General features: G+C 35.7%; 1 protein-coding gene and 1 non-coding gene across 5 annotated transcripts; one reads left to right on the top strand and one right to left on the bottom strand.

The window, feature by feature from the left end:
- Nucleotides 1-224: 224 nt before the first annotated feature.
- Nucleotides 225-298, bottom strand: TRNAE-UUC. Its single transcript has one exon. It is a non-coding gene; the product is annotated as a tRNA-Glu (tRNA).
- Nucleotides 299-1370: 1072 nt separating this feature from the next.
- LOC103707593 (5'-3' exonuclease) lies at nt 1371-22529 on the top strand. Of its 4 annotated transcripts, none has more exons than XM_039127600.1 (16): nt 1374-1575; nt 1762-2006; nt 2271-2502; nt 5233-5312; nt 7000-7038; nt 9086-9104; nt 11221-11277; nt 12295-12422; nt 12494-12562; nt 14924-15009; nt 16053-16162; nt 17994-18044; nt 20041-20140; nt 20336-20380; nt 21631-21705; nt 21804-22529. In XM_039127600.1, the coding sequence occupies exons 2-16, from the start codon at nt 1845-1847 to the stop codon at nt 21823-21825; spliced, it is 1275 nt and encodes a 424-aa protein (XP_038983528.1). In that variant the 5' UTR covers nt 1374-1575; nt 1762-1844; the 3' UTR covers nt 21826-22529. The 4 variants fall into 4 exon arrangements, with proteins under 4 accessions (XP_038983529.1, XP_038983528.1, XP_038983526.1 ...); XM_039127598.1 differs by having other exon boundaries at nt 1378-1575; nt 20082-20140; XM_039127599.1 differs by having other exon boundaries at nt 1379-1663; nt 20082-20140.
- The last annotated feature ends 979 nt before the right edge of the window (nt 22530-23508 follow it).

Here is a 23508-nt window from a genome sequence, read left to right as displayed (position 1 = left end):
ATATTAGTCTCTCGGATTGCCATATTCCGGCTGTTTTTCTCTTTTTTTCCCTTGTTTTTTAAGAAAATTAAAAGTATTAAGTGCTAGCCGTGGAATTTTTCACAAAATTGTAGCCGGTAACAATTAACAAAGCGTGGAATTTTAGGGTGGCCTTGCCTCCCTTTTAGTCAAAAAAAAAAAAAAGAGGAGTCATATTCCATTGCCGAGATTTTACCAAAAAACAATTCCATTGCCGGGATTTGAACCCGGGTCGCCTGGGTGAAAGCCAGGTATCCTAACCGGACTAGACGACAATGGATTGTGAAAGGTTTAATGGTATCATTTATAACAGCAGCCACAGGGCCGTACATACAAGAGACGTAACTCCTGACGAACAAGAAAATTCTGATCAAATTGTTACGATCGAAACTGATTGACGTTGATGCTGCTAAAAGTCAGGGGCTTTGGGTCAATAAGTTAATAATACTATCTTTAAGTCAGAAGCTTCTTACTACATCAAAAAAGAGTCAGGAGCTTCTAAAAAAGTATTGGCATCAGAGGCAATGGAGCTGGAGGGGGAAGAGGTGGATGCTATTGAAGCAAGCAACCTTGTCGTTGGAGCAGTGAGAGCCATGAAGGAACAAGCAAGAATAAAAAAGTTATGAAAAGTACCGTAGCAAAACCCTTATCTATATGTCATTATATGGGTATAACATTGTTTCATCTTTAAAATATTGTTTTTGGTATATTTAGTGACAAGATTGAGATATAAGGGCCGAGAAGTAACAAACATGCAGGATTATTGAAATTGTTGATCTGTCAAATTATGTTTTTTTGAATGGCAAATGTTATTTCTTCTTTATATGTATATATATAAAAGGTTGGTGATGCTACTTTTCGCCGTTATTAAGATTCTTTTTCGGACATATTGTTCAATTTGATTGTTGCATAGAGGCATCTAGTTATTTAAGAGACTATTGCAATAATGGTGTGTACGAAAAGTATATTAGAATATTTAACTCTCAAGGTGCCGACCAGTTGGATTAGATCCAACTTATGTTTGATCCCACCTTTGTTCTAATTTTAATGGTACTTCCTCCTATCCTAGTTTTTTTTTTTTTTTTTCTGTAATCAATAATGGGCCTAATCATGTTTTCATTCACAAAACAAGTGTTATAATGATGATGTTACAAACTTTTGCATTTCTTAAATGAAAAACGAAATAATTTATTTTTTGAAATATTAGCAATCTAACAAGTGCAAATGCAATATACGTCTACAAAATGTATTAATTAAATGTCATAATTCAGGTTTGTTTGTGGGCCTGGGGATGTAATCGTTTCGGCTATAGAAAGAAAGGCAAATAAAAAGGCCCGTTGGGTGGCTTGTTGAGCCGCTCGCTTTTCGTGGTCGCAAGTCGCAGCTTAATAAGACCACGGACAGCCTCCGGAAGACCGGTTAAGGTAGGAGCGCCTCAAAAAATAGAGCGCGCGCTTTGCCGTGCTCGCCCACTGGGGAAAAACCACAAACAGGTCTCGGCTCCTTGGCGCCACCCTTCTTCCAGATTTTCTTCTTCCATCCCTCTATCCAACTCAGGTAAGCTCCCACATTACGCCTTTTGGGGAAAAACAGTTTCCACTCAGATATCATCATCTGCACGAACCCTAGTACTCTGCACTTCTAAGTACTGCCCCCCTTTCCAAAAAGATTATCATCGAGTAAAACGTAGAATTATCTGCTGTTCGAGTCATGTATTTTCTCCAATGCTATAAAATTTTGCAGGAGAAATGCCCTCTTCTATTGTTCTCGACGTGGTGAATTCTACGCTGTAAAAAGTGACAAGTTTGAACTGAAATGGTCTTGCTATGGCCTGCTGTCGGCTGTCTTACAATCACATCTCCTCGTTTTGGAGAACTATTGATGGGATAGGAGGGTGGATTTGGGCGAGTCCAATGGTTGGAAGCAAGATGCTATGTGGCCGGTTGCCTATGCATCTCCGTTATGGTTCAATTACCTTGTCCAGAAAGGTCCTGATATAACTTTATTTTTATTTTAAATTTAGTTGAGTCTTATGAGATTGTGCCATTCAACTTCCATATTTTGATTTCCATCCTCATTTTGCATAGTCATTTTATAGTCTTCTTCTCATCCCGGACTTTTCCCTAAAAAAGGCATCAGACCTTCAATAGATGTGACTAGCCAGAATACGTCCAACAAAGAAAATTTAAAAGCATCCTTGAAATAAAATCCTGTGTTTGGTTGAAGTATTTAACTAGATGCTCATCTACCAGGGTTGTTCCAAGCTGGCTATTTTTCCAAAATTCGAGCCACTTATCGCTGCTCAAGCAAGGCACTTGCAAAGTGATCCACTTGTTTCTTCGGAAGATTTGAGAACCACAAGGCCCATAAAAGCTGATTCTTCAAAACTTAGCAAAAGTGATGCCAGTGTAGATCTTTTGAATAATCGAGTGATGCTTGTTGACGGAACTGCAATTATGTACAGGTCTTACTACAAACTTATTGGTATACTACTAAACTTTACCGTTAGTTACTCTTTCTATTTAATTCTTTTTACAAATGCATTTATGTGCCTGTATATTCTTGGCATCTTTCACAAGTTTCTTCGGATGCCATTATTCTTTCTTTCTCATTCAATTGACATAGATATGCATGTTTTACTTGATAAAGCTGTGTGGTTTTTGCTTTATACAGTTTATGTCTTGATGGGGTGGGTATTTATCTGCATATGCATCCAACAAACACAATCTGTAGTCATGTGACAGGGGTGTGACAGAAACTTGAGCTGTAGAGAGATATCTTGAACAGTCATGATACTCTTGATTGTTTAAGGTCATGATTGAAACTTAAGGTTCTATATGCCCAGCAATTCACAGAAATTTCATTATAAATTTTTGCATTTGGTTACAAGCATCACATGGCAGATGAGATTTTCTAATTATGATTCCGTTTATGCTCCTTAATCTTTGCTGAAATGCTTACAAAAAGCTTTGAATTGCTTTGCTCACCATTTGTTTATTAGTCTAACATAGCTTAAATAAAGGCCCAAAAATAAATACTATGACCATTTTTAAATTTAACTTTCCATTTTCTCGTCTAGCTATCCTAAATGTAATTTTATTATAAAAATCCTATTCATCATAAAGGCACTGCATGATTTGTTGCAAAATACATTGTTACATTCTCTTATCTGTTCAATTTTTCATGTTTATTTCTTTACCGTACCGGTAAAATAACTGCTTATATTCCCTTTATTTCACTATTACCATTGTGCAGTCTAATCTTAAACTCTATTATTAAATTTTGATTCAAATGCCAAATGTTTCTATTATGGGAAGATGGAACAGGACTGATATTTGGCACTTACTCCGACAGGCATTATTAAGATGTGCTTCAAATCATTGAATACTACTAATAGTTGCGAATAAGTTCTAGGGCATGGTTCTCCTACAACAAGCAACTACGAGTGAGGTTTGACAAAGGAGGATCAAAAGAAAAAGGTAGTGGCTTGTTATCAGTTATCTTAACAAGCTTTAGGAGACCTTGGATCTCATCCGTTTGTTCATATATCAGCTGCTAAAGATATTGGTGAAGCCATCATGGAGGACAAATACCACAAGATTACTTTAGCAAGTATAACCTGATCATAGAATTGTTAATATCGACATTGGAGTGGTGAATTAAGTGTTTGGACTGGCATCAAAATCAACTGATTGGACAATATTGCTGTCTGTTCAGGTTGGAAGACACCTTATGAAACTCTGGATGTTCTAACACCATGTAAGTGAAGGAGAAAGAAATCAGGGAAATGCAATGATACTCTTTTGTGGGTTCAATAGCCCATTAAATACATTTTTCGTGTGGCCCAAAATAGGAATGCTTGATGAATGAGGATACCTGAAGCCAACACCAAGTAGTTGGCTGAGGCTGGATTGTTATGGTTGTCCACAGTCATGAGAGTCATAGACACTCAAATACAGAATAATGCTGTAAATGCACCATTATATACAATTGCTCATGCATATGACAAAGGTTTCTTTATCAAAAATATCTAAGAACTGTTAGGCGACTGTGCATAAAAATGATCTTTGCAAAGTAATATCTGTTCAACACACTGAGCATTCTCCACTATACTGGTTTGGTATGGGCACATCTACGGTCAATCGCAACACTATAGTTAGGCCACCTTACCATATAATGAAAAAACAATAACCAACGTATTACTAGATATTGAGACATAGGCCTATTAAAGTATGCGTTCTTTGAAAGATTGCAGCTACTAGCTTATATTGCAGGGTCTAAATATTGCATGTTCTATCCTTCTTTTTAACTGTTAGAATATTATTTCTTTTGAAAATTATTTTAAAAAGTCATATATATATATATATATATTTTTTTTTGACAAGCTCAAGTTGCTAGCATTTTTTGAATACATGCATATTGGTGTATTGCTTGTAATACATTTTTTGTTGAAATGATATAAATGTAAGCAATAGTTTACATGTCATCAGTTTAGTTTGGTAAATTAATAAAGTAAAAAAAACCCTCTTTTGTCATCTTGTAGACATAAGAAAAAGTTTTTTGCTCAGGTTGTGTTGAAACTATGGGTTATAGCCTGTTTTAGGTTCCTGCTTATCAAAATGTTGTCCTTATTTCAGATTATCACTGTTACTGAACTTCTGGTCACAGAATCTATGGTCGGTATAAAGCCTATTTGATGGGATTAAATTTTTTTTGAAGGATGAAATTATGAATCGATAGGCAGGTCTTTAATGATGTTATCCTTGTCCATAGTCATCTCATGAAGAAAATTGGTAGTTGAAGTGTTTGTGCTGTGTATGACCACAGCTTTCTTGGATGGTTAGTTTATAGCTTGGGCAATTGGATCAATCAGGATTCTTTTAAGGTAGACAATTTAGTTTTACCACTTGGAGCTACATATATTTTTTAATTAGCTGTTACAAAAATTGGGTCTTTTGGGGCCAGTGCAATATAATTAGGAAAAGGGTTATGTGGTGTATTTTCCCATCTTAATGTCATTTTGTTCCCTTTCTAAATGGTGGTAATATGGCAAACTTATGCATGTCCCTCTTGCTCATTTACTTAATGATGGGATTCTAAATTATATTACCAGCTTTTGCTTAACTATTTGCTTTTCTAAAGCTATCTGTTGAATTATTCTGGATCCTCATCTGTGATTTCCCATTAATAGTTTCACCATTTGCATGGTTCTAGCAAAGTTGCATCGTGGGCTTTTGGAGCATGCTGATGGCAATGGAGATTGGGTTTTAACCATATTTACAGCTCTATCGCTTGTAAGCTATACCATTTTTTTATTATCTGGCCAGTTTATCTTGCAAGCTGAGCTCATTTTTTGGAGCATACTTAATCTTAATTTGTGCATGTTTTTCAAAAGCTATAATAACCTAATATGCTTACTTTTCCCTATTTTCTGTTTCAATTAACTATATTCCTATGAAAGTTGTAAGCACAGTCAAGTCTGGCTCTTGTTATGTTGAACAATTTCAAGAACTCCACAACATAACAAGTCTGAGTCTTGTTATGCACAGACAAGTTGCTGTAGTTCAAGTCCTTGTTCATAAGTTGCAGGAAGTTGCAAGTTATTTTGCTGGGTCTTGTTATCTTCATTTGATGGCAAGGATTTGATCAAATCCTGGCATATCGAAATGATAATCATATTTATATGAAAAGAATTTAAATCTAATCTCATCCTAAGAATATTTATGTCCATGCATCACAACCAAATTTATGAACCACACAGGTAAATTATCTAAAGACTTCAATCTTTATTCCCAAGTCCCAGCTATATAAAGGAGATTCGATACATCTATTCTATTATATAATGCCAACTCCTCTAATGTGTCCATGGATGAGGCATGTCTGACTGCCTGTATTTCCCGACCCCACTTTTTCCATCCCTCGCGTTTCCTCACCTTGCCTTTACCTATCCCACATTCTATCTGAATGTTTCTCCTTTCTCTATGTGGCTTTTAACCATAAGATCAAGGATTTCTGTCCTTCTAGCGGTTATTATTTATTACATCAATTATTTTTTTAATCAAAGCAATAAAATAACATGTGCATTGCACATGCCACATTCTAGTATTCTCTTAATGACAAGTAGAAATTATGGCTACCTGTGGTATATTGTACAATTTCAGAAGCTATTGCCACAATCTTTTATCGCTCACTAAATGCTACTTCTTTGGCTATGCTCATCAGTCATCGCTAATGATTAATAGATCTGTTCCTGTAATTGTGGTTAATAACTGACTGCTCAGTACTTGTGGTTAATAACTGACTGCTCAGTACTCACTAGCAGTTCCCCTCTCCACGAATTTTGGCTACTTCCATATTTTTTTTTTTAAAATTTTTTACCATATGACATTTTTTCCTGTATACATAATGTTGAGAGGTTATTTTAGCATATATCCGGCATAAGTATCAAATCATGCAATGACACTGGCTTCTCTCTCTTAAAAATTCAAAGAAAGCTGAATGACACCTGGGTATTAACTAGGGCTGCCTAGACCATTCAAAGGTTGTCTGTGGCCTGTTTCTAAAAGCAGCAACCAGCCAGACCTTGTCTGGGCCTGAAAAGACAAGGCCCAAGCCCAGCCTGCATTTGCCACTTCCCCAGCTCAGTTTTGGCCTGAGCCCAGTGATAGAGAGGGAAAGGGGTTTGATTTATTCTAGGTCAGGTTACCTAGTTTTCCATTTGTTTTGCTTGCTTTCACGCAAACAAATATTCATCAAGCAATTAAGTTGTGTATGGATAAGTACGTACTGGATGTTGTTTCTTAATTGTATTTTGTTGATTCTTACAACTGCATTTACTCCAGACAAAAAAGGTATGCTAACCATTCTAGGTTTTCACCATTTAAAAATTTCTTCTGCATTAGCATGGATGGTATAATATCAGCTTATGATTCTTTTGCTCATTGGTTTATTAATTCTTAACTGGCACCTATTTTGTTGCAGCTATTTGACGTGTTGGAATTCATGCCCTCTCATGTTGCAGTATGTTATCAATCCTTATAAAGTTAGCTTAGTCTTTTTTTATAATTTTATGCTTTATTACAAAATCTGACTAAATATGCTTTTCTTGCATTGGCCTTTATATGCTTTTCTTGCATTGGCCTTCAAGTGAATTGGTTTTGTTCTAGATTTTCAATTGTTCTTCCACTGCTTCTTATTTGTGAGGACATTTTTAATAAAATTTTCCACTGAATTTGTTGATTCTTTTTTTAATACATTATATCTGCTTATAGTCCTTTTCCCCTTGCTTTCTTTCTTTCTGGTTATTTGTACTGCTTGTGGTCATTGGTGATAACTTTAATTCAAATGCTGGCTGTTACTGCACTGCATCAATCTTACTTGTGATAGACTTACATGGGAGCTAAAGAATTAGGATGGTGCAATGTCTCGCAAATTTGGTTTTCAAAAGAAATTATTTGAGCTCTATGTGGTCTGTAGATACTTATGATTTAACAAAAAGAACTATTCATGCCAGAGAAAAGGTCCTTTTATATTTTCTTTTTTCTTTCTTTTTCCATGATATAAGGTAATCTTATGTTGAAATCTAAAGCGACTTTTTGTATTTACTTGATGGATGAGTCAAATGATAAAATAGTCCCATGCATGATGGACAACAGAGAAAAAGGAAAAAATGGAAAAGAACAAAGAATTTATACATATTGGCAATTACTTCTATAATTAATGTTGTATCTTAACTAAATACTCAACTGCGACACCTCCTTAGGGTGGGATCAAACACTTAACCATTGTAATAAAATATGCAGCTATTGGAATATCTCAGGATGCATGTGAGTGAGTTCGTGCATGCATGTCTTATTTTCTTTGACTAAAGAAGATCACAACTCTACTAAATTATGAAAAGGCAAAGTTCCAATGTAGTGGTTTCCTTACAGCATGAAAGACACGGTAAACGTTATGACCAAGTGTTCACATAAACATGCAAGTTACAAGATGAACAGTTGTAGGGTTGGACAAACTGAACAGTCACTTTGCAAAGGCTATTTTCTTCTTTCTTTCTTTCTTTCTTTCTCATGTCATTATAACAATTCAAATTTCTTGTTTGTAAGGCATTATACAAACCTGCACTACCTGCAAGAAAATGAGGTGGTGACTCTGGCATCCCTTTGAATGTTGTGAAATAAGGTACTGTAGCTCCGAGGAGCTGTTTAGTGGCGGCCTTTTTGCCTCCACGTGCCATTTAGGGGCAAAATGAAGGTGAAGAGGGTGAATCTTCAGAAGAGTGACTAGGCCATGGAGATTTATTAAAGCAAGGGAATAAATATAGCTCAAGCTTGTGGATTAATGCAATTATAAACCAGTGGGTGACTTTGCTGGTTTTATGAACTATGGCATGGAAAGGAGCAACTGAGATGAGGCAGGAAAATGATGGTGCATAAGCAAAGCTAAGTTTTGTAGAAGGTTGGGATGTATGCTGCTCTTGGGTATATTGTAGTGATGGAAGCCAAGCAGCTAGCGCGCATAAATAATTGCGACTTATTTATTTTATAGTACTTACAAAATATTCCAGCATTAGCAAATCATAAAATCAATAATTATCTCGTAGTTCGAATTACCACTTTAAGCAATTGCCTATCTTTAGGAATTATGATAAAGTCCATGACCTTGGCCTCAGACCAGCAGTTTTGTCAGGAAAAAAGTACTGTTTTAATGGATGATTGGCAAGAATTTTGCTTGAAGGCCCTAAAGTTTAACTCCTAACCATACAATATCGCACTAAGAGGGTGAAAAAAGAATTGTCACTGATTTAATTTTGCCTGTGTTGAATGATTTGGGCTCATATTTGTTTTCTTGCCTTAACAATTCCACTTACTGCACTTATTCCTTTTAGGCTTCTTGTTTGTTTTCACCTTTGGTTAATATCATATTCACGATGAATCTAATTCTGATTTTTTTAAATATATGTTTTATATAACATTTGCTTTTGATTAATGCCCTTACCTTTTTTTATACTGTACTTGCTTTGCTTATATTTCAAGTAAAGGAATTGATAGAACTCTCTTTGATGCAGGTGATATTTGACCATGATGGTGAGATGTATATGTCAGTGAATGTCTTGATTCACTCTTATGCTATCTTCAATCCTGTTATAATACTTATGTATCACATCTAGAAGAAATCTTCTTTTGAAAATGTGGTACATGACTTATACATTACATTTGCTGCCTCATTTGCGCAGCTTCCTTTTATTTATACGTATATAGTCCTGCGTCTTTATTTGTATCAAATTAGAGAAATTTATCTGGGTGAGACCTGATTGACTAATTTATTGGATTTGAATATATATTGTCAGAAAAGCCTGTGGTATTAACCTATTCTATCTTTTCAAATTTCAAGTGTAACAATGGAGAACCATAAATAGGTGCATAACCAGATGATGAACTTTCACCATGACACTATACCAATGTGTCCCACAAGCACTGCTCTGTGATTTTTGATAAGCATGCAACTTCTGATTGTCTTATTTTGTCTGGACTTACAAAGTAGATGAAAGAATGTGTATTGGGAGTGATAGAGTGGATTGAAAGAACATTGCAAATTGCAATCATATTGTTTACAATCCAAGGAAGTGGTCGACAGGAGCACAGTACAGACATGGAATTGATACTCTAATTTGACGATCCCTGCTTTCTAAGTCATGAAGAAGGATTTGAATATAAAGTGGAACTTTGAAGTTCTTGTGGACTTACATATTTTATTAGAAACTGTAATAATGGAAATTTCTAAAAGCTTGCAGCATTCTTGTAACTAAATTATCCACAGATGTGTTCTAAACTGCTTAAGTATTTCATAAGTAAAAACATGGGAGAGCATCATTTTGCCTTGCTTCAAAATCAGGATCTAACCACAGTATTATCTTCTCTGATAAAATTTCACATGTATAAGAATTATATGATCTACATATGATAACTTATAATAAATTGTCCCATATATAACCACAGAATGTCTTATACTTAAGACGTGGATCTTTGAATCTTCATGATTTTTCTGCATACTCTTCATTGGAGGCAATTGATATACATTTCCACAATGCTTGCTTACGGATGATGCCATTTTAGTTTCTTGTGGCTTGCCATGCGGCGGCAGTATAACCAATCTTCTGATATCAATTGCTCCCTTCTTTGACCATATTGCTATCTTAATTCTTAAATGACTAGAATATTACTGCATTGATGGCTTTGCATGCAGCATCTAACGACCAGTAATATGGTTTGTTACAGATGTCTGATTAAGATTCATCTTGTTTGTAAGTTCATTTTTTTTGCCTCTTTCAGACATCTGAATTGCTGATTAATATACATATACACGTCTACCAAGGTTAGACACTCGAAGTTGCAAACCTGTAGTCCTACTATATCTGAATCTGTATTTCTGGAAGTTGTGAAGTCCATATTTCCATATAGTCTTCTCAGTTTCAAGTTATGCTCTCTAGTAACTCTATGTTAATGAGAAGAAGGTTTGGTTGATTGACAATTTTGATTTATGATACTGAAAATGTCTGATAACAATTGATCTATAAGGGAAAAAGAAACATTGTTAAGATGGAGTGAACTGTCGTTTGTAACCATAGATCTGCCATATTTTATCTGCATGGCAATTCTCTTATCAGTTTGCAAGATATATTTAAAGCTTCACTTGTACATTGCCGCTGCAACATAAAAGGGTGAAATGCCAGAAGATCGCACAAACTATATAATATATATATAATTGTCAAACTTTTGGCAGACCATCCTGGAGGATGGATCTGTAGCATCGGACTAGTTCTTTTTCTACATAATGGTCTTTTTTGATTTTGAAATTTATAAGAATATTGCAAATGTGTGACCTTAAACTGCAGCTCATGGATGTGTCAGGAAGTCCTCTTCTTCCCTTGATTTATTGAGTTTAATTTACATTATCAGTGTGAATGTATAGTTGTCCACCATTATCACTCAATCAACATTATTGCAAACAAAAAAGAAAACCATTTTTGTATAGTCTGATTAAATAATTTGCTGCATGTTATTGGTGAAATTTACTTATGAAACTGCATTACCGATATTACCGAGCCTTCCTTCCTATTGTCAAAGTTATTTGAGGAGTTGGGTAGTTTAATTCACAAAAGTTTCAAATTAAGTGATACAAGTGGTCAAACTTTCTTTTCAGGAGTTCCATTTGGTCACACTACTACCATGCCATCCAAAGAATCTTACATGGCAAAAGGTAAGAGTTATCCTTTCCATTTATGTTACGTGGACTGGGGTTCGTGTGTCAGGTGCTGGTGCATGTCTAAGTGTTGGGTCCTTTCAACATCTAAGAAATTCTTCTTATGGAGCCATGCGCAAGTGTCATACCAATGTCTGAGATTAAGTGTTCGTTGCTGATACTTATAAGCTAAACCAAAGGGTCTGGGTAACATAGCTTTCCATAATTCGGTAGAATGGTTTGGACCAATGTTTTTATGTGATATGAGCAACTGAGTACAAGTCTAGTTGGCCTGAAAAGCCTAAATATGTTGATGGAATTGTCTAAATTTGTAGCTATGTCCTAGTCATCTAGTTTATTCTCTATGTTGGTGGTATGATACAAGCTTGCAGATTGTGTGTAATGTTTTTTCCATTCTTTGTTTCTGTTGTTCTAGCTGCTCATCCTCTCCTCTCTCTCTCTCTCTCTCTCTCTCTCTCTCTCTCTCTCTCTCTCTTCTCTCTCTCTCTATATATATATATATCCAAAAATTAGCCTTTTTCACAAGGAGAAGAAATTGCCTAAAATTTAAGTTTGTGGTTTTGTTAAAACTTTTTTGTTCAAAAAATTAAACTAAGTAGATTACTGTAGTCTGTAGAATGTAGAGCATTTGAGAACGAAATTTAGCATGCAATACTTAAACTTTGGGTTCCTCGTTTCCAGATTATATTCAGCCAACCTTATAACCTGTCCAGTCATAGTTTAGGAATTGTTTCTGCACTTACAGTTGTCTAAAAATTGATGCTAATAACTGCCAAAGGTCATGGTTACTCTAACTATCCTTGGTGTTTAATTCTACGAATACAATTCATCAATTATGCATTAATTTCCTTGTGTAATCATGTTTCTTGTTGATATTTCTTGGACATTTATTAATGCACCAGTTCTTCTATAAGTATGTTCTGTGATTGATGCCACTTATCCTAATGCTGTTAGACTTTTATGAGCTATATTATAGTTCTGCATCTTCTAACCATATTGTTTTTTTGCCTGAAGGCTTGACTTTCCGTCACATGTTATATCCCTCTTACAAAAGCAGCCGCATTCCGACCCCTGATACTGTTGTTCAGGGTCTTCAATATCTGAAAGCATCCATCAAGGCTATGTCCATTAAAGTCATTGAGGTAAATAACATGGATGTATTGGTTTTTGCATAGAATGTTGCAGCAGTTTTCATCCTAAGGCATTGATGCAGGTTCCAGGTGTTGAAGCTGATGATGTAATTGGAACTTTGGCTGTAAACAGCGTTTCTGCTGGGTACAAGGTTATTTTCGTAGATTGTCATGTCCTTGTTCACTAATATAGGATAAATAGAACTTTGATTGTTTTTTCTATATGTTAAACACTGTGGTAATCATATACTGTTACAACTTACAAGCTTCGACGAATACAGGGTGACACCACCATGAGAGTTCGAACCCTGGACCTCTCCTAAGCAGAGAGGGGTGTCAACCAGCTGAGCTAAGGCTGGTTGATGCTTCCAGGATCTACCTTGGGCACTTGGTAACTTGAATATAAAATACCAACACATCATAGAAATTTAAGCAGTTAATATGATTGATCATCATACTTTGGGCATTCAAGCTTTAGAGTTTCTTGAGAAGGCCAAGTTCTATTCACAAATTTTATATTACTTGTTGGCTCCTGATTGTTTAGACTAGAATATCGTATTATGCACATCAAAGTTTGATTAAGCACTTATTGTATTTTATGCTTCTTCTTATGTAATTTAGTTACTTGGGAAATGTTCTACATTTCTACATTTTTGTATCTTCCTGCCCTTCATCCGAAAGTTTTGGCACTTGGTGCAATTTTTTTTGGGGTTTCCTTGCACACTAGTTCAATTAATGGCATTTCAGTTCTCAATTCTATTAATGGCTTACCTGTATTAATTAAAAGAACCAAGCACATCTGACTAGCATGGTATTTTGTTCTTCTTTTCTAGTGTGCAATGCAGCTTGAGATGCATGTTTTAAAAGAAGACGCTATTAACAGCCAACCAATTTTAGTAATCAATACATTTTGATGTTATTCATATTTTTTCAAATATTAGAATTACATAGCAGTGTCATAAATCAAGTTTCTGGTGGCTGAATTGTCAGACACTGTGGGGTTACCTCATTAATGCAGTAATGCCAAGTCTCATGGTAACTTTGACCAATGAAAAGAGAGTTTACAATTAGAAATAGAAGATTGAGGCATCTCTTAAATAAATTTTAGCTTATCTCTTATTCTACTGGCTGCCTATTTTTATATTCCTGATATGAAAATGATCAATCATAAATCTCCCTCCAAATGCAAAACTTTTAGAGTGTTCTAAAGTGTTGGATGTAATGTATAAAAATTATATAGTGTATCTTTAAATATATATTAACCTTGTATTTAAGGGATCCTTCATTATGTGGTTTGTTCACCACTGTAGCGAGAATATGTGTTGTATAAATATATTAATTTAGGCTCCTTTCTTGATGAGATATGCATTTTCTCTTTCGTACTTGCTCTCCAAGTTACCATAAAGTTGAATGTTTATCAACCCACTAATTGTGCTTGGTGTGTATATCTGAGCAAGAGCAAGTAGTCCTAAAAACATTAAAGAATGTGAAAGTGGGTATGAAGTCCAGGCGATGGAGGTGAATGGATTTATTTGAAAAAAGACTTGCAACAAAGTAAAAGTTGATCACATGTTTCAGGTGATTTGCACATAGGAGTTGCATGTGCACCAATCTAGAATGACTAAGGACTTGTTTGGTTCACAGGGAGGGGGAAAAGTGTGGTCAACATAAAAATAGAGAAATGCCTCGTATTTGGTTGGAGTTTTCAAAGGAGAGAGATGAAAAAGTAGCTTTCCTATGAGAATAAGATTCCCACATTTCATGGAAAAGAAAAATCCATCTAGGACATCAGAAAGTGACTGTCCCATTGGCTAGGAATTGGGATATTTTTTTTTCAAAAGTACCCTTAAGCTTTTAGATAGAACGGGCTAAGATCTTTCCCTTTATTAAGGGCATAACAGAAATTTTATAACTTTCCTAGAAAAATAGATGTTTAACCAAATATAAGCTACTCTAGAATGTGCCACTTTTCCATAGTCAACCAAACATGAAAAAACTACTTTCAGGTATCAGCTTCTCAGAAAAAACATTCCAGTGAGAAAATTTTTTTCCAGCAAACCAAACAAAATTTTGATAACTTGCAAGGCAAGATGCCGGAACATGCATAGGGGAAATTTAGAACACGGGAGTGGAAAAGCAAATAGCTTAGGTGAAAGGTTTGAGCAAAAACTTAGAGATTCTAGTTACATAGATTTAGTCCTTAATAAGAATTAGTTGCAAAGGAATCAACAAAATCAGCAAACAGTGCTTGTTGATGTCTCATATTGCATCATTATCCATGCAAATACCTTGAAAGAAAAACTTACTATTTGAGCATGATGTTAGGTCATTTTACTGTCAGTGGAAGCATGTATGTCTTTGTGCTTGTGTGCCTATACAGGTTCCTGGATGCATTTTGCACACATTTTCATGTGCCCACATGTGTCCCAGTGTGCTGTGTGTGCTTGACAGTCTTGTTCCCTTGTCCTTGGGTGTTACTTTATGTTTTCATTTTCTTGATATCTTTTTCACAGGTACGGATTGTCTCTCCAGACAAAGATTTCTTTCAAATCTTATCACCTTCATTACGTCTTCTACGAATTGCATCACGTGGGTCTGGGTTAGTATAGCTACCATTTGAATCTGTCATGGATTTCTGTATGTAACTCTTATTCTCGAGTATGAATACATATTATTATATACTTTTTGCTATGCCCCTCCTTTGCATACAAACATTGTGCATTAATTTTTGCATCTCGCGCTAGAAGAACATCTCATCCTGCAAGTCACCCCATTTGGATCCTAATTCAATATGTTTCATGTGTTCATGTCATAATGACATGAAATTTCCTTCATTGTAGTATGATTGAGTTAAAAATCGGGGTCCCAATTCTCTGTGTAGATAACTTTATAGGGAACATGCTAGCATCATGAAATCAGTGGAATTACTCAGAGATATGACTTGAACCTAGACTTGGGCTTGTTGGTCAGTCCAAATGTGAGGCCTGTCCCTGTACTTTCTGGTTACAGGCCTCAGAACTGGATATGACCTCATCCAGATCAGCTTAAAGAACTTATTTTAAAAATGTAGGAGAATCAAGTCTTGTTCTCCTTGAACCATTTCGCTGGATCAGGAATGGTCCCAAGATTTGGACCTTTTTCCAAATAAAGCTCTTGCCTGACCCTACAACCCAACCAATCATGCTTGCATCTGTGCTTTGACGGACACCTTTCTCCACGGAGAGAAATTTGACACCCATTATTGTTTTGATTGATATCGTTTGTCCAAGCATGGATGCTGTAACAATTCCTATTTTTTAACCAATGAAAGGTGAAAACTACAATTATAATCTTTTGAATTGTTGTAATATGATAGCCATAGTTCCTTTTCAGATTTTCCTAGTTGGATGAGAAGTGGTGAAGAAGCGTTTCTTTCATCAAACATAATTTACCCTTTTTTTTTGTTTCTTATGCTGTCTGATGGGTAATTGAACTATGACGAACTTTGATTCTATTTTATTATGCCTGTAAATTTTTTGGTTTTAGTGTAAGTTAATGTATGAACTGCTAGCTTTTGTTCTTTTTTTTGAAGGGAACTGCTAGCTTTTGTTATTCTGATCCAAAAGGGTTCAATCTATTGATATAGATGGGGTTTGTGTATAGGATGGTTTCTTTTGGATTGGAAGACTTTGCCAAAAGATATGGAGCATTACAACCTTCTCAGTTTGTTGATGTTGTTGCACTTGCTGGCGACAAATCTGACAATATTCCAGGTTATAGTAATATCTTATTTTCTAGTACCCTGTGGGACTTGTTGATTGCTGTATTACTCTGTTTTGAGGACTAAAACATGATTCTCTGAATTCTTTATTTTAGTGCAAGTTCAGCCTCATGGAATGTGAATCCGAACTTGATTGTTGCATGGGACAGTTAACAGCATACTTTAAAAATAATTTCCTGCATGTTGTTGGAAAAAGAGGCCTTACTGTGGCATTAAATCTGTGGTTAAAGGTTGCTAAATTTCAAAATTGAGCTTCTCTCCTTTTCCTTGATTCAAAAGTTTAGATTTTGAGAATTAAGATTTTCCAGGAACTATTTGATTGTTGGAAGGACATTTTGGGAGTGGAAACTTGTAAAGTGAATGAAGAAGAAAAAAATATGAACTCGACAAATCTATTAAAACTAGAAATTGCCAATTCCACAATGTTCATCTTATGAGTTCTTGTGGCACAATAAAAAAAATAGTACTGTATAAATTATAACTTGTAACTTCAAAAAGATCATGCAAAATCGCAAACTATCATGATTTTATAGTATCTTCTGATTCTAGAGTTCATACAATCTCGGCATTGAGAAGTTGCTTGTGCCTTAATAGTTGAAATATATATAGCCATGTTACTATTTTTTCCACTCAGCAATTTTCGCATTATAGCTTTTTAATATCCTTTGGATTCTCCTAGAAGATGTTTCTTTGGCAGATGGATGGCTTTTTTCTTTTTCATTGATTTCTGAAAGGAAGAATTTTTATGCTGACTTTGCTTTATGATTGCAACCATTGTTTGGACAAACAAAAGTTCAGTGTTGGTGAAATAAGCAGTAGAAAGAAAGGTATTGAAATAATGTAACAAGAACATGGAATTGGAAGAGGTAGTGGAGGGAGGACCAAATATGACCAGAAATGCTAAGCTCTCTCTCTCTCTCTCTCTCTCGGTAAATAACATGATTTTTACCCACTCTACATTGTAACTTAACTATTTTTTTAGTTTTTCTTCTAAGTGGAACTGTTATTGATAGTTAAAAACACCATATAAAGGGGAGTGGAATGAAATTTGTAAGTTCATAATTTTAAGATGGATTCTTTTAAGTTGTTGTAGGGGGTGTGATAAGTTGTTTCAAGATGCTCACAAGTTTGACTTTGCTTGATGGTGCTGCCACTTTTCTCTTGATGGATGATGTAATCTTTTTGTCACGCCACCTTTTTATTTAAGTTTCTTCCAGAGAATTTCCCATATTTATTATAAATTTGGGGGAGTGAAATGACCTGTATATGTTGATAGCCAAACTTTGCACTTATTTTTGTTGAATTATTCAATTTCCATATTTATAAAATTGTCACTATCATTACCACCAAAACCATTTCTCATCAGAAAGAGGGTCTGTAATGAGCACATATCTTAGTGGAGGAGATTATGGAAGGATTGAGCAAATTTATGTGAGTAGCTGTTAAACCAACATTGATCCTCTAAACTATACTATAATTAAGTCATATTACAAGGAACAATGTGGTCATAGAAATCACACTATAATGAACTTCAGCGATAAATTATTCCTTGGAGTATCACATAAATTTTCTCATCAAATCTAACTGTTTTCTCTTCCTTAAAGGTTACGTAAGGAAGTCGCTGGGAAATACATTTGATCAAAGCACTTTGCATCATAGTTATGTTAAGTCTTTATATAAAAATTGCAACTTCAATCCTCAATATACACGATATTGTTATATCTATATTCTTTATTTGGTTAATAGGCGTTTTGAATTGCCTCTCAGTGAAAGTTCTACTGCATGTTAAGTGCTATTTTTTGATTGCTTTTCATTTTATGCAGGAGTTGAAGGCATAGGACATGTAAATGCTTTAAAACTTATCACTAGGTTTGGTACGTTGATTTCTTTTGACCTTCTTTCCCAAAAACTTATTGGATTATGTGTTATGAATGCAAAATGATAAGCACTGCTTGTCTGGTATGGATAGACAGTGGTGCAGATATAGCTTGCTTATTGATGGCTATGAGTTATCGTTGTTTGATAAAATTTGAGTACCTGGTATATTACAGACAGCATTTATATATCCCGAAATATTGGTACTCAAGCATTTCAGATTCAACCATGACATTTGTTCTGCTACCTTGACATATATCTCTTTTGGTATGTGCACCAGGACTGTCAAAAGATATCATAATTCAGTAAATGGAAGTTTTCAATCATCAACATACACTTTTCCTTTTCTCAGTCGATGGTTAAAGTTTGGTAGGCAACCTGGATGGATAAGGCTAATAAATTGTGGACGAACCATCGATTGGTAATTGTCAAAAAAAAATAAAATTGGAAAGCTTACATTGATCATTTACCTTTAGGTATGTAAGAAACTTATATTATCATATTCATACGTTCAAAGTTCTCCACACCCCCCACAATTATACAGATTATTAATGGTTCAAGCATATTGGTTTTCACTTCATGACAATTCATTGTTACCGGTATTGGTGTTGAACATTTGCATGACATGTTTGATTTTCCCAAGCTCAATGATATTGTCCTTATAACAATATGAGCAAACATGCACAGGAAGCTGTATAATTTAAGGAGGTAGATATTGGTTTTGAGTTGTATGTGGGGTGAGTAGGTTAGTAAGTTGAACTAGGTTGGCTTCATTAATAGATCAACAAAAATGTCCAAAATGTTGTTGTGTGTGCCGGACTGCTGAATAAAATCTAGTTGATATGTTCTTCTTGCATCATTCGCATTGTTCAAGAAAGGAGTCCTTGAGTTCACTCTAAGGTCATGCCTATGCTGCTTATTAAATTTCAGCAATACTTTAGCAAGCTCCTCACATTTCAAAGTTAATGCACCCTTCTAGCATAAATGTCTCGTGTTATCCCCAAAATGAGTCGTAACACAATGTTTTTTCAAAGCATAATGAATTCTTGTTTTGGAGCAATGCTAGAAAGGTGCTTTATTGATAGTAAAGATACAAGCCATCAATCTTGAAGACAGGAGCAGGTACAATTCATCTGGCAATTATTTATGGTATGCGTTAGGCTCCAACTTTTATAGCTGAAAAATCAATTGGTTCATATGGTGCATGATCAATAGCCAGGTACAGGTGGCTTAGTTGAACATGGGACTATCAATGTGATTTGGTCCTTGCCTCTGAAATTATGGAAGGCCCAACTTCTTTTATTGCAGCTTGCTATAAGTGCTAGTAGGATATCTCTCTACAGTGGCATGATTTAACAAAATGCTTTTGAAGTCTCCAACTTCGAACTTTTCCTAGTAATTCTCTGGCTTTTCACATATTTCTTGGACTCATCTCTACATTCTTCAGGGACTACGCTTCGATACTGAATTTCAGTTCATAATTTGTGCATCAAAGATGAACAAAGTTCCCATTGTCAAACATTGCCGTTTCTCTGTCTTCACTCTTACATCTGGGAGAATCTGGGTCTTTGTTTTTGTGGTCTCAAGCTGCAACTAAAATAGTAGGCATCTTACCCTCCAATTGGCCTTACAGGTTTCATCTTAGGCCCCCCTCTTGTTTAAAGTTGTCTTTGCAAGGAAATGGCACCAATTCTTAGAGGACTGACTTCAACTCAACAGTCAAATATATGAATTTGCTCAGTTCTATGTAGCCTTCTCTAATTAGAGCTGTTCTCCATAGTAAACCATATTTTTTGTCAGAAAATCTTGGACGCTAATTTACTTTTCTTTATTTTGTTTATTTTTCTTCTTTTTGGAGCAATATTATCTAGTTGTTCCCCGTGTCTACATTTGCTTTCTATCTTCGCAATGTTAATTTTCTTTTTACTCGGAGTTGGTTGTTATAATCATTATGTAAGTTGATTCTTCAATTTTAAAAATCTTGTTCATATCCAGATCACAGTAATGCACATGCATTATGTTGTATGTACACCCAGGTTCCTTGGAGAATTTGTTGCAATGTGCTGATCAAGTTGAGGAGGAACGTATCAAAAAGGTGCAGTCAATATGTAACAATTTTCTTTAGTATGTTGAGTAGTTTGCTTAGATGCCTATTTATCATAATTTATGTTTGTTCTTTTTAGCTTTACTCCTTTTGTATTATTAATTCTATTGGCCTTCTTATCGCTACGTAAGTGATAAATCTTTGCGTGTCCATTGCACTTACGTGTTTCTAAATCCGGTCCTGCAGGCATTGTTATCAAGTGCCGATCAGGCTCTTCTTTGCAAGAACTTGGTAATATTCTTGCCTTTTTCTGTCTTCTACATACTTAGCTTTTAAAGCATTATCATGTACTTAACCTTTTCCTTTTCCCATCAATTATGGGTCTTCTCCACATCGCAGACAATATTTTGGAGCTTGTTACTTTGTTGATACATGATTGGCTTTATAAAATTTATATCTTCTAGTCACGTTGATCCCGCTTCCGTGTAGTAGTAAAGGCTGTTATAGCCAGTGGAATTTGAATCATAAAGCATTTGATGAGAAATGGCTTGATTGATGGTGTGTGTGGTGGACTTGTCAATGATCCTTTCTAAGCATTAGATTTACTGCATTTGCAGCAGAGCTGTGAAACCCTTTTTGGTGTATAATCTTTGAGTCTAATGAAAACTGAACTGCCAATGTAGTCTTATTTTAATATAATAACTATCTGGAGGGTTTATTTTATAATACCAGCAAGAAATCTAATTACTGGAAGCTCATTGACCATTCCTGTAGTGCCTCAGAAATTGCCATTTGATGAGCAATCCTAGCTTTCACATTTAGTAGATCAACGTTAATGCATTAGATGATAACGAAAAGTCATATCCAACTAGTACTTGGTAAAGTTGTAAAAGCTACTACATTGGAACATAATGCTACTTTTACATGGATAACTTTTGAACATGTGCTATACTTGAATCTTCTGAAGAGTAAAGATGTAGATGATCTTTATTGTTTTAGATGATAATTCATCAAATGTGCATTTTCGGATGTGCATCCAGATTATATTATCGTAGATTAATTTGGTGATACGAGGCCTTGGTGAAGACTTGTTGAAGGCTATTAATGTATTTTATCTTGACTCAACTATCATAATGCTTGCTATAAAATAGTCAGTTATAAGTTTCTGCAATATTGTCATATTACCGGGAGTCTCTCTCTCTCTCTATCTGTGTTTGCGCGTGCGCATGCATGGCGTGCATGGGCATGTGTGACAAGGGCGTATCATGTAGAATCTTTAGTTATTATAAAACCGAGCTGAGAACAAGTCAAACAGAGAAATTGGTTCTCAATCTGCTGTGCATGCTCGATGTTTCTTCTGCCTTTCCTCTATTGAATTGCTGTTTTTTATATGCGAATTGTTAATTAGTATATGTAGGTCAGAGTTCTCAAATTTGAGACTTCCATTAGTTCAATTCTTCAGTAGCCATAGTTGAGCATTTTGTGATAATCATTCAAGCTTCTAGAAACTGGTCCTAACCGGATTCTTTTTTCCCCCCAAGGCAACTTTGCGTTCCGATCTTCCATCATACATGGTTCCATTTGAAACATCTGACCTCGTGTTTCAGAAACCGCAGGTTTGTGTTATTTTCCAAATTATCTTGACATACTGAGTTTCTTAGAAGAAGTTTGGTGCGTCCATTTCTCAACCATGTACTTCTTTATCTGTATGCAGGACAATGGAGAAAAATGGATAACCCTCTTGAGAGCTTTGGGAGCATATGCAGAAGGTTTCTCTGCAGATCCTATCATCAGAAGAGCATCTTATTTGTGGAACAAACTTAGAACATGATTAATTTGTGCTGGTCATCGAGAATATCAGAAGTCCCCAGAGAGATTATCCTGGCCAAGAAAGGGCTATCTAAGTGAATATCTTTTATCATTTGAGATACAGTGCCCCTTCTGTGATATTGCTGCTGTTGTAAATCGAACTGACAGTAGTGCTCGCATGCGATATCCAGCTTGCCAAAGTTCCCACTGTTTTTCCTACACCACGAGGTATCCCCTCGTTCTCTTTTGCTCGAAGGCCATTGCTTTTGTTTTTTTTTTCTTTTTAAATGTATTGGAAGAATATTTTTTCTTCTTCCTAAGATCCCATCCTGAAGCACCATTGAAGGGCGGCATTAATGCTAACAAGTGATAACGATTGCACCCTAATAGCCTCTTTCTGTCAGATTTCTAATTGAATATGGAGGGGGGATATATGTATGTGTGTGTGTATATAAGTATATATATATTAAAAGCCTATGCTGTATGTTGGAGGTTTGTGGCCCTCCGTGGATGTTGGACCATTTTGTCTCAAGTTGCCAGCCCTCATGAGTGCACCATTTGCCGAAGTTTAAAGACAGGATATTGAAGGGTGGGGGCGTCTGATTATTTAGATCTTCGATCGCAGTGATTCCACACTTGCATTGTACATTGCATGTATTTGATCTAACTTAATTATCTAAATCATTTTAAAGGCAAGATGTTTTCACTATGTTGCAATAGATGATCAAAATAGTCCAATGTACTGGAACCACCCTGCTCTCCTGGCAAAGGTTCTGGGAGGTCACAAAGGAAATCCCCCAAACTATGGTAAGTCTGTCAAGAGGTAACTTCCTATGGTCCTTATCGTGTCTTCCTGCCTCGTTTCCGTCTCTCAACCTCCATGCGGAGAGATCACAAACATTATTGTGCGATGTTTTATAATAATCTAAGCGGGCCCATAAGAGGTGCTAGCTGATAATCCACATCCTATTAATTGCGACGTTTCATAACAATCTATCTTCAAATGATCATTCAAACAAATGTGTATTTTGTGAAAGGGTTCATGCAGTTCAATGCTTCTTGTGTCTGGTATCACACTACCAACCCCTTATTGCACAAGCGTATTCACATTGTTGCGTTGTTCTTTGTAAAATAGCATGACACGCTTCAAAGACATGACTTCATCCTCCAAATGCACGTCATGGTTGGTGTCATGCATGTATCAACCAGTGAAACAAAGCTCATAAAAAGCATCCCACCTAGGTCACCATGTGATAACGAAATTTTCTTACACAAAAAGGCACAAGCTAGAACACCCAGCCCCATAGACACACCTAGCCCCAAATGAGGAAGATGAGAAGATAACACGATTCTATAACCACAAAAGCTGCATCACAACCTTTTAACTTCTTTTTGTTCCACTCGTGCGATTAAAGACGAACACGTTGACGCACGTCGTCTATCCGTTCTCCTGCAACCCAAAATCCAATTGCCTTGTGGCTCCCACATTAATTAAATAAAAGTTGGCTCCCCGGATATGTACACGAATTATAATAAACCAATGCTTAGGGTCAACTGGAACATCCACTCGGGACAATGCTATTATCTATACCCCTGAAACGCGCATAGAA

Source organism: Phoenix dactylifera, chromosome 6, assembly GCF_009389715.1.
Source record: "Phoenix dactylifera cultivar Barhee BC4 chromosome 6, palm_55x_up_171113_PBpolish2nd_filt_p, whole genome shotgun sequence".
Classification (NCBI taxonomy): Eukaryota; Viridiplantae; Streptophyta; class Magnoliopsida; order Arecales; family Arecaceae; genus Phoenix; species Phoenix dactylifera.
Note: the sequence above shows the minus strand (reverse complement) of the source record. Positions and strands in the feature narration are given on the sequence as shown.

Bases quoted from the DNA above. Each gene is read 5' to 3' on its own strand.
- LOC103707593 (XM_039127598.1), top strand. From the start codon at position 1,845: ATGGCCTGCTGTCGGCTGTCTTACAATCACATCTCCTCGTTTTGGAGA. The intron at 2,007-2,270 runs GTCCTGATATAA...CTCATCTACCAG, and splicing joins CAATTACCTTGTCCAGAAAG to GGTTGTTCCAAGCTGGCTAT. The intron at 18,045-20,081 runs GTACGTTGATTT...ATGTACACCCAG, and splicing joins AAAACTTATCACTAGGTTTG to GTTCCTTGGAGAATTTGTTG.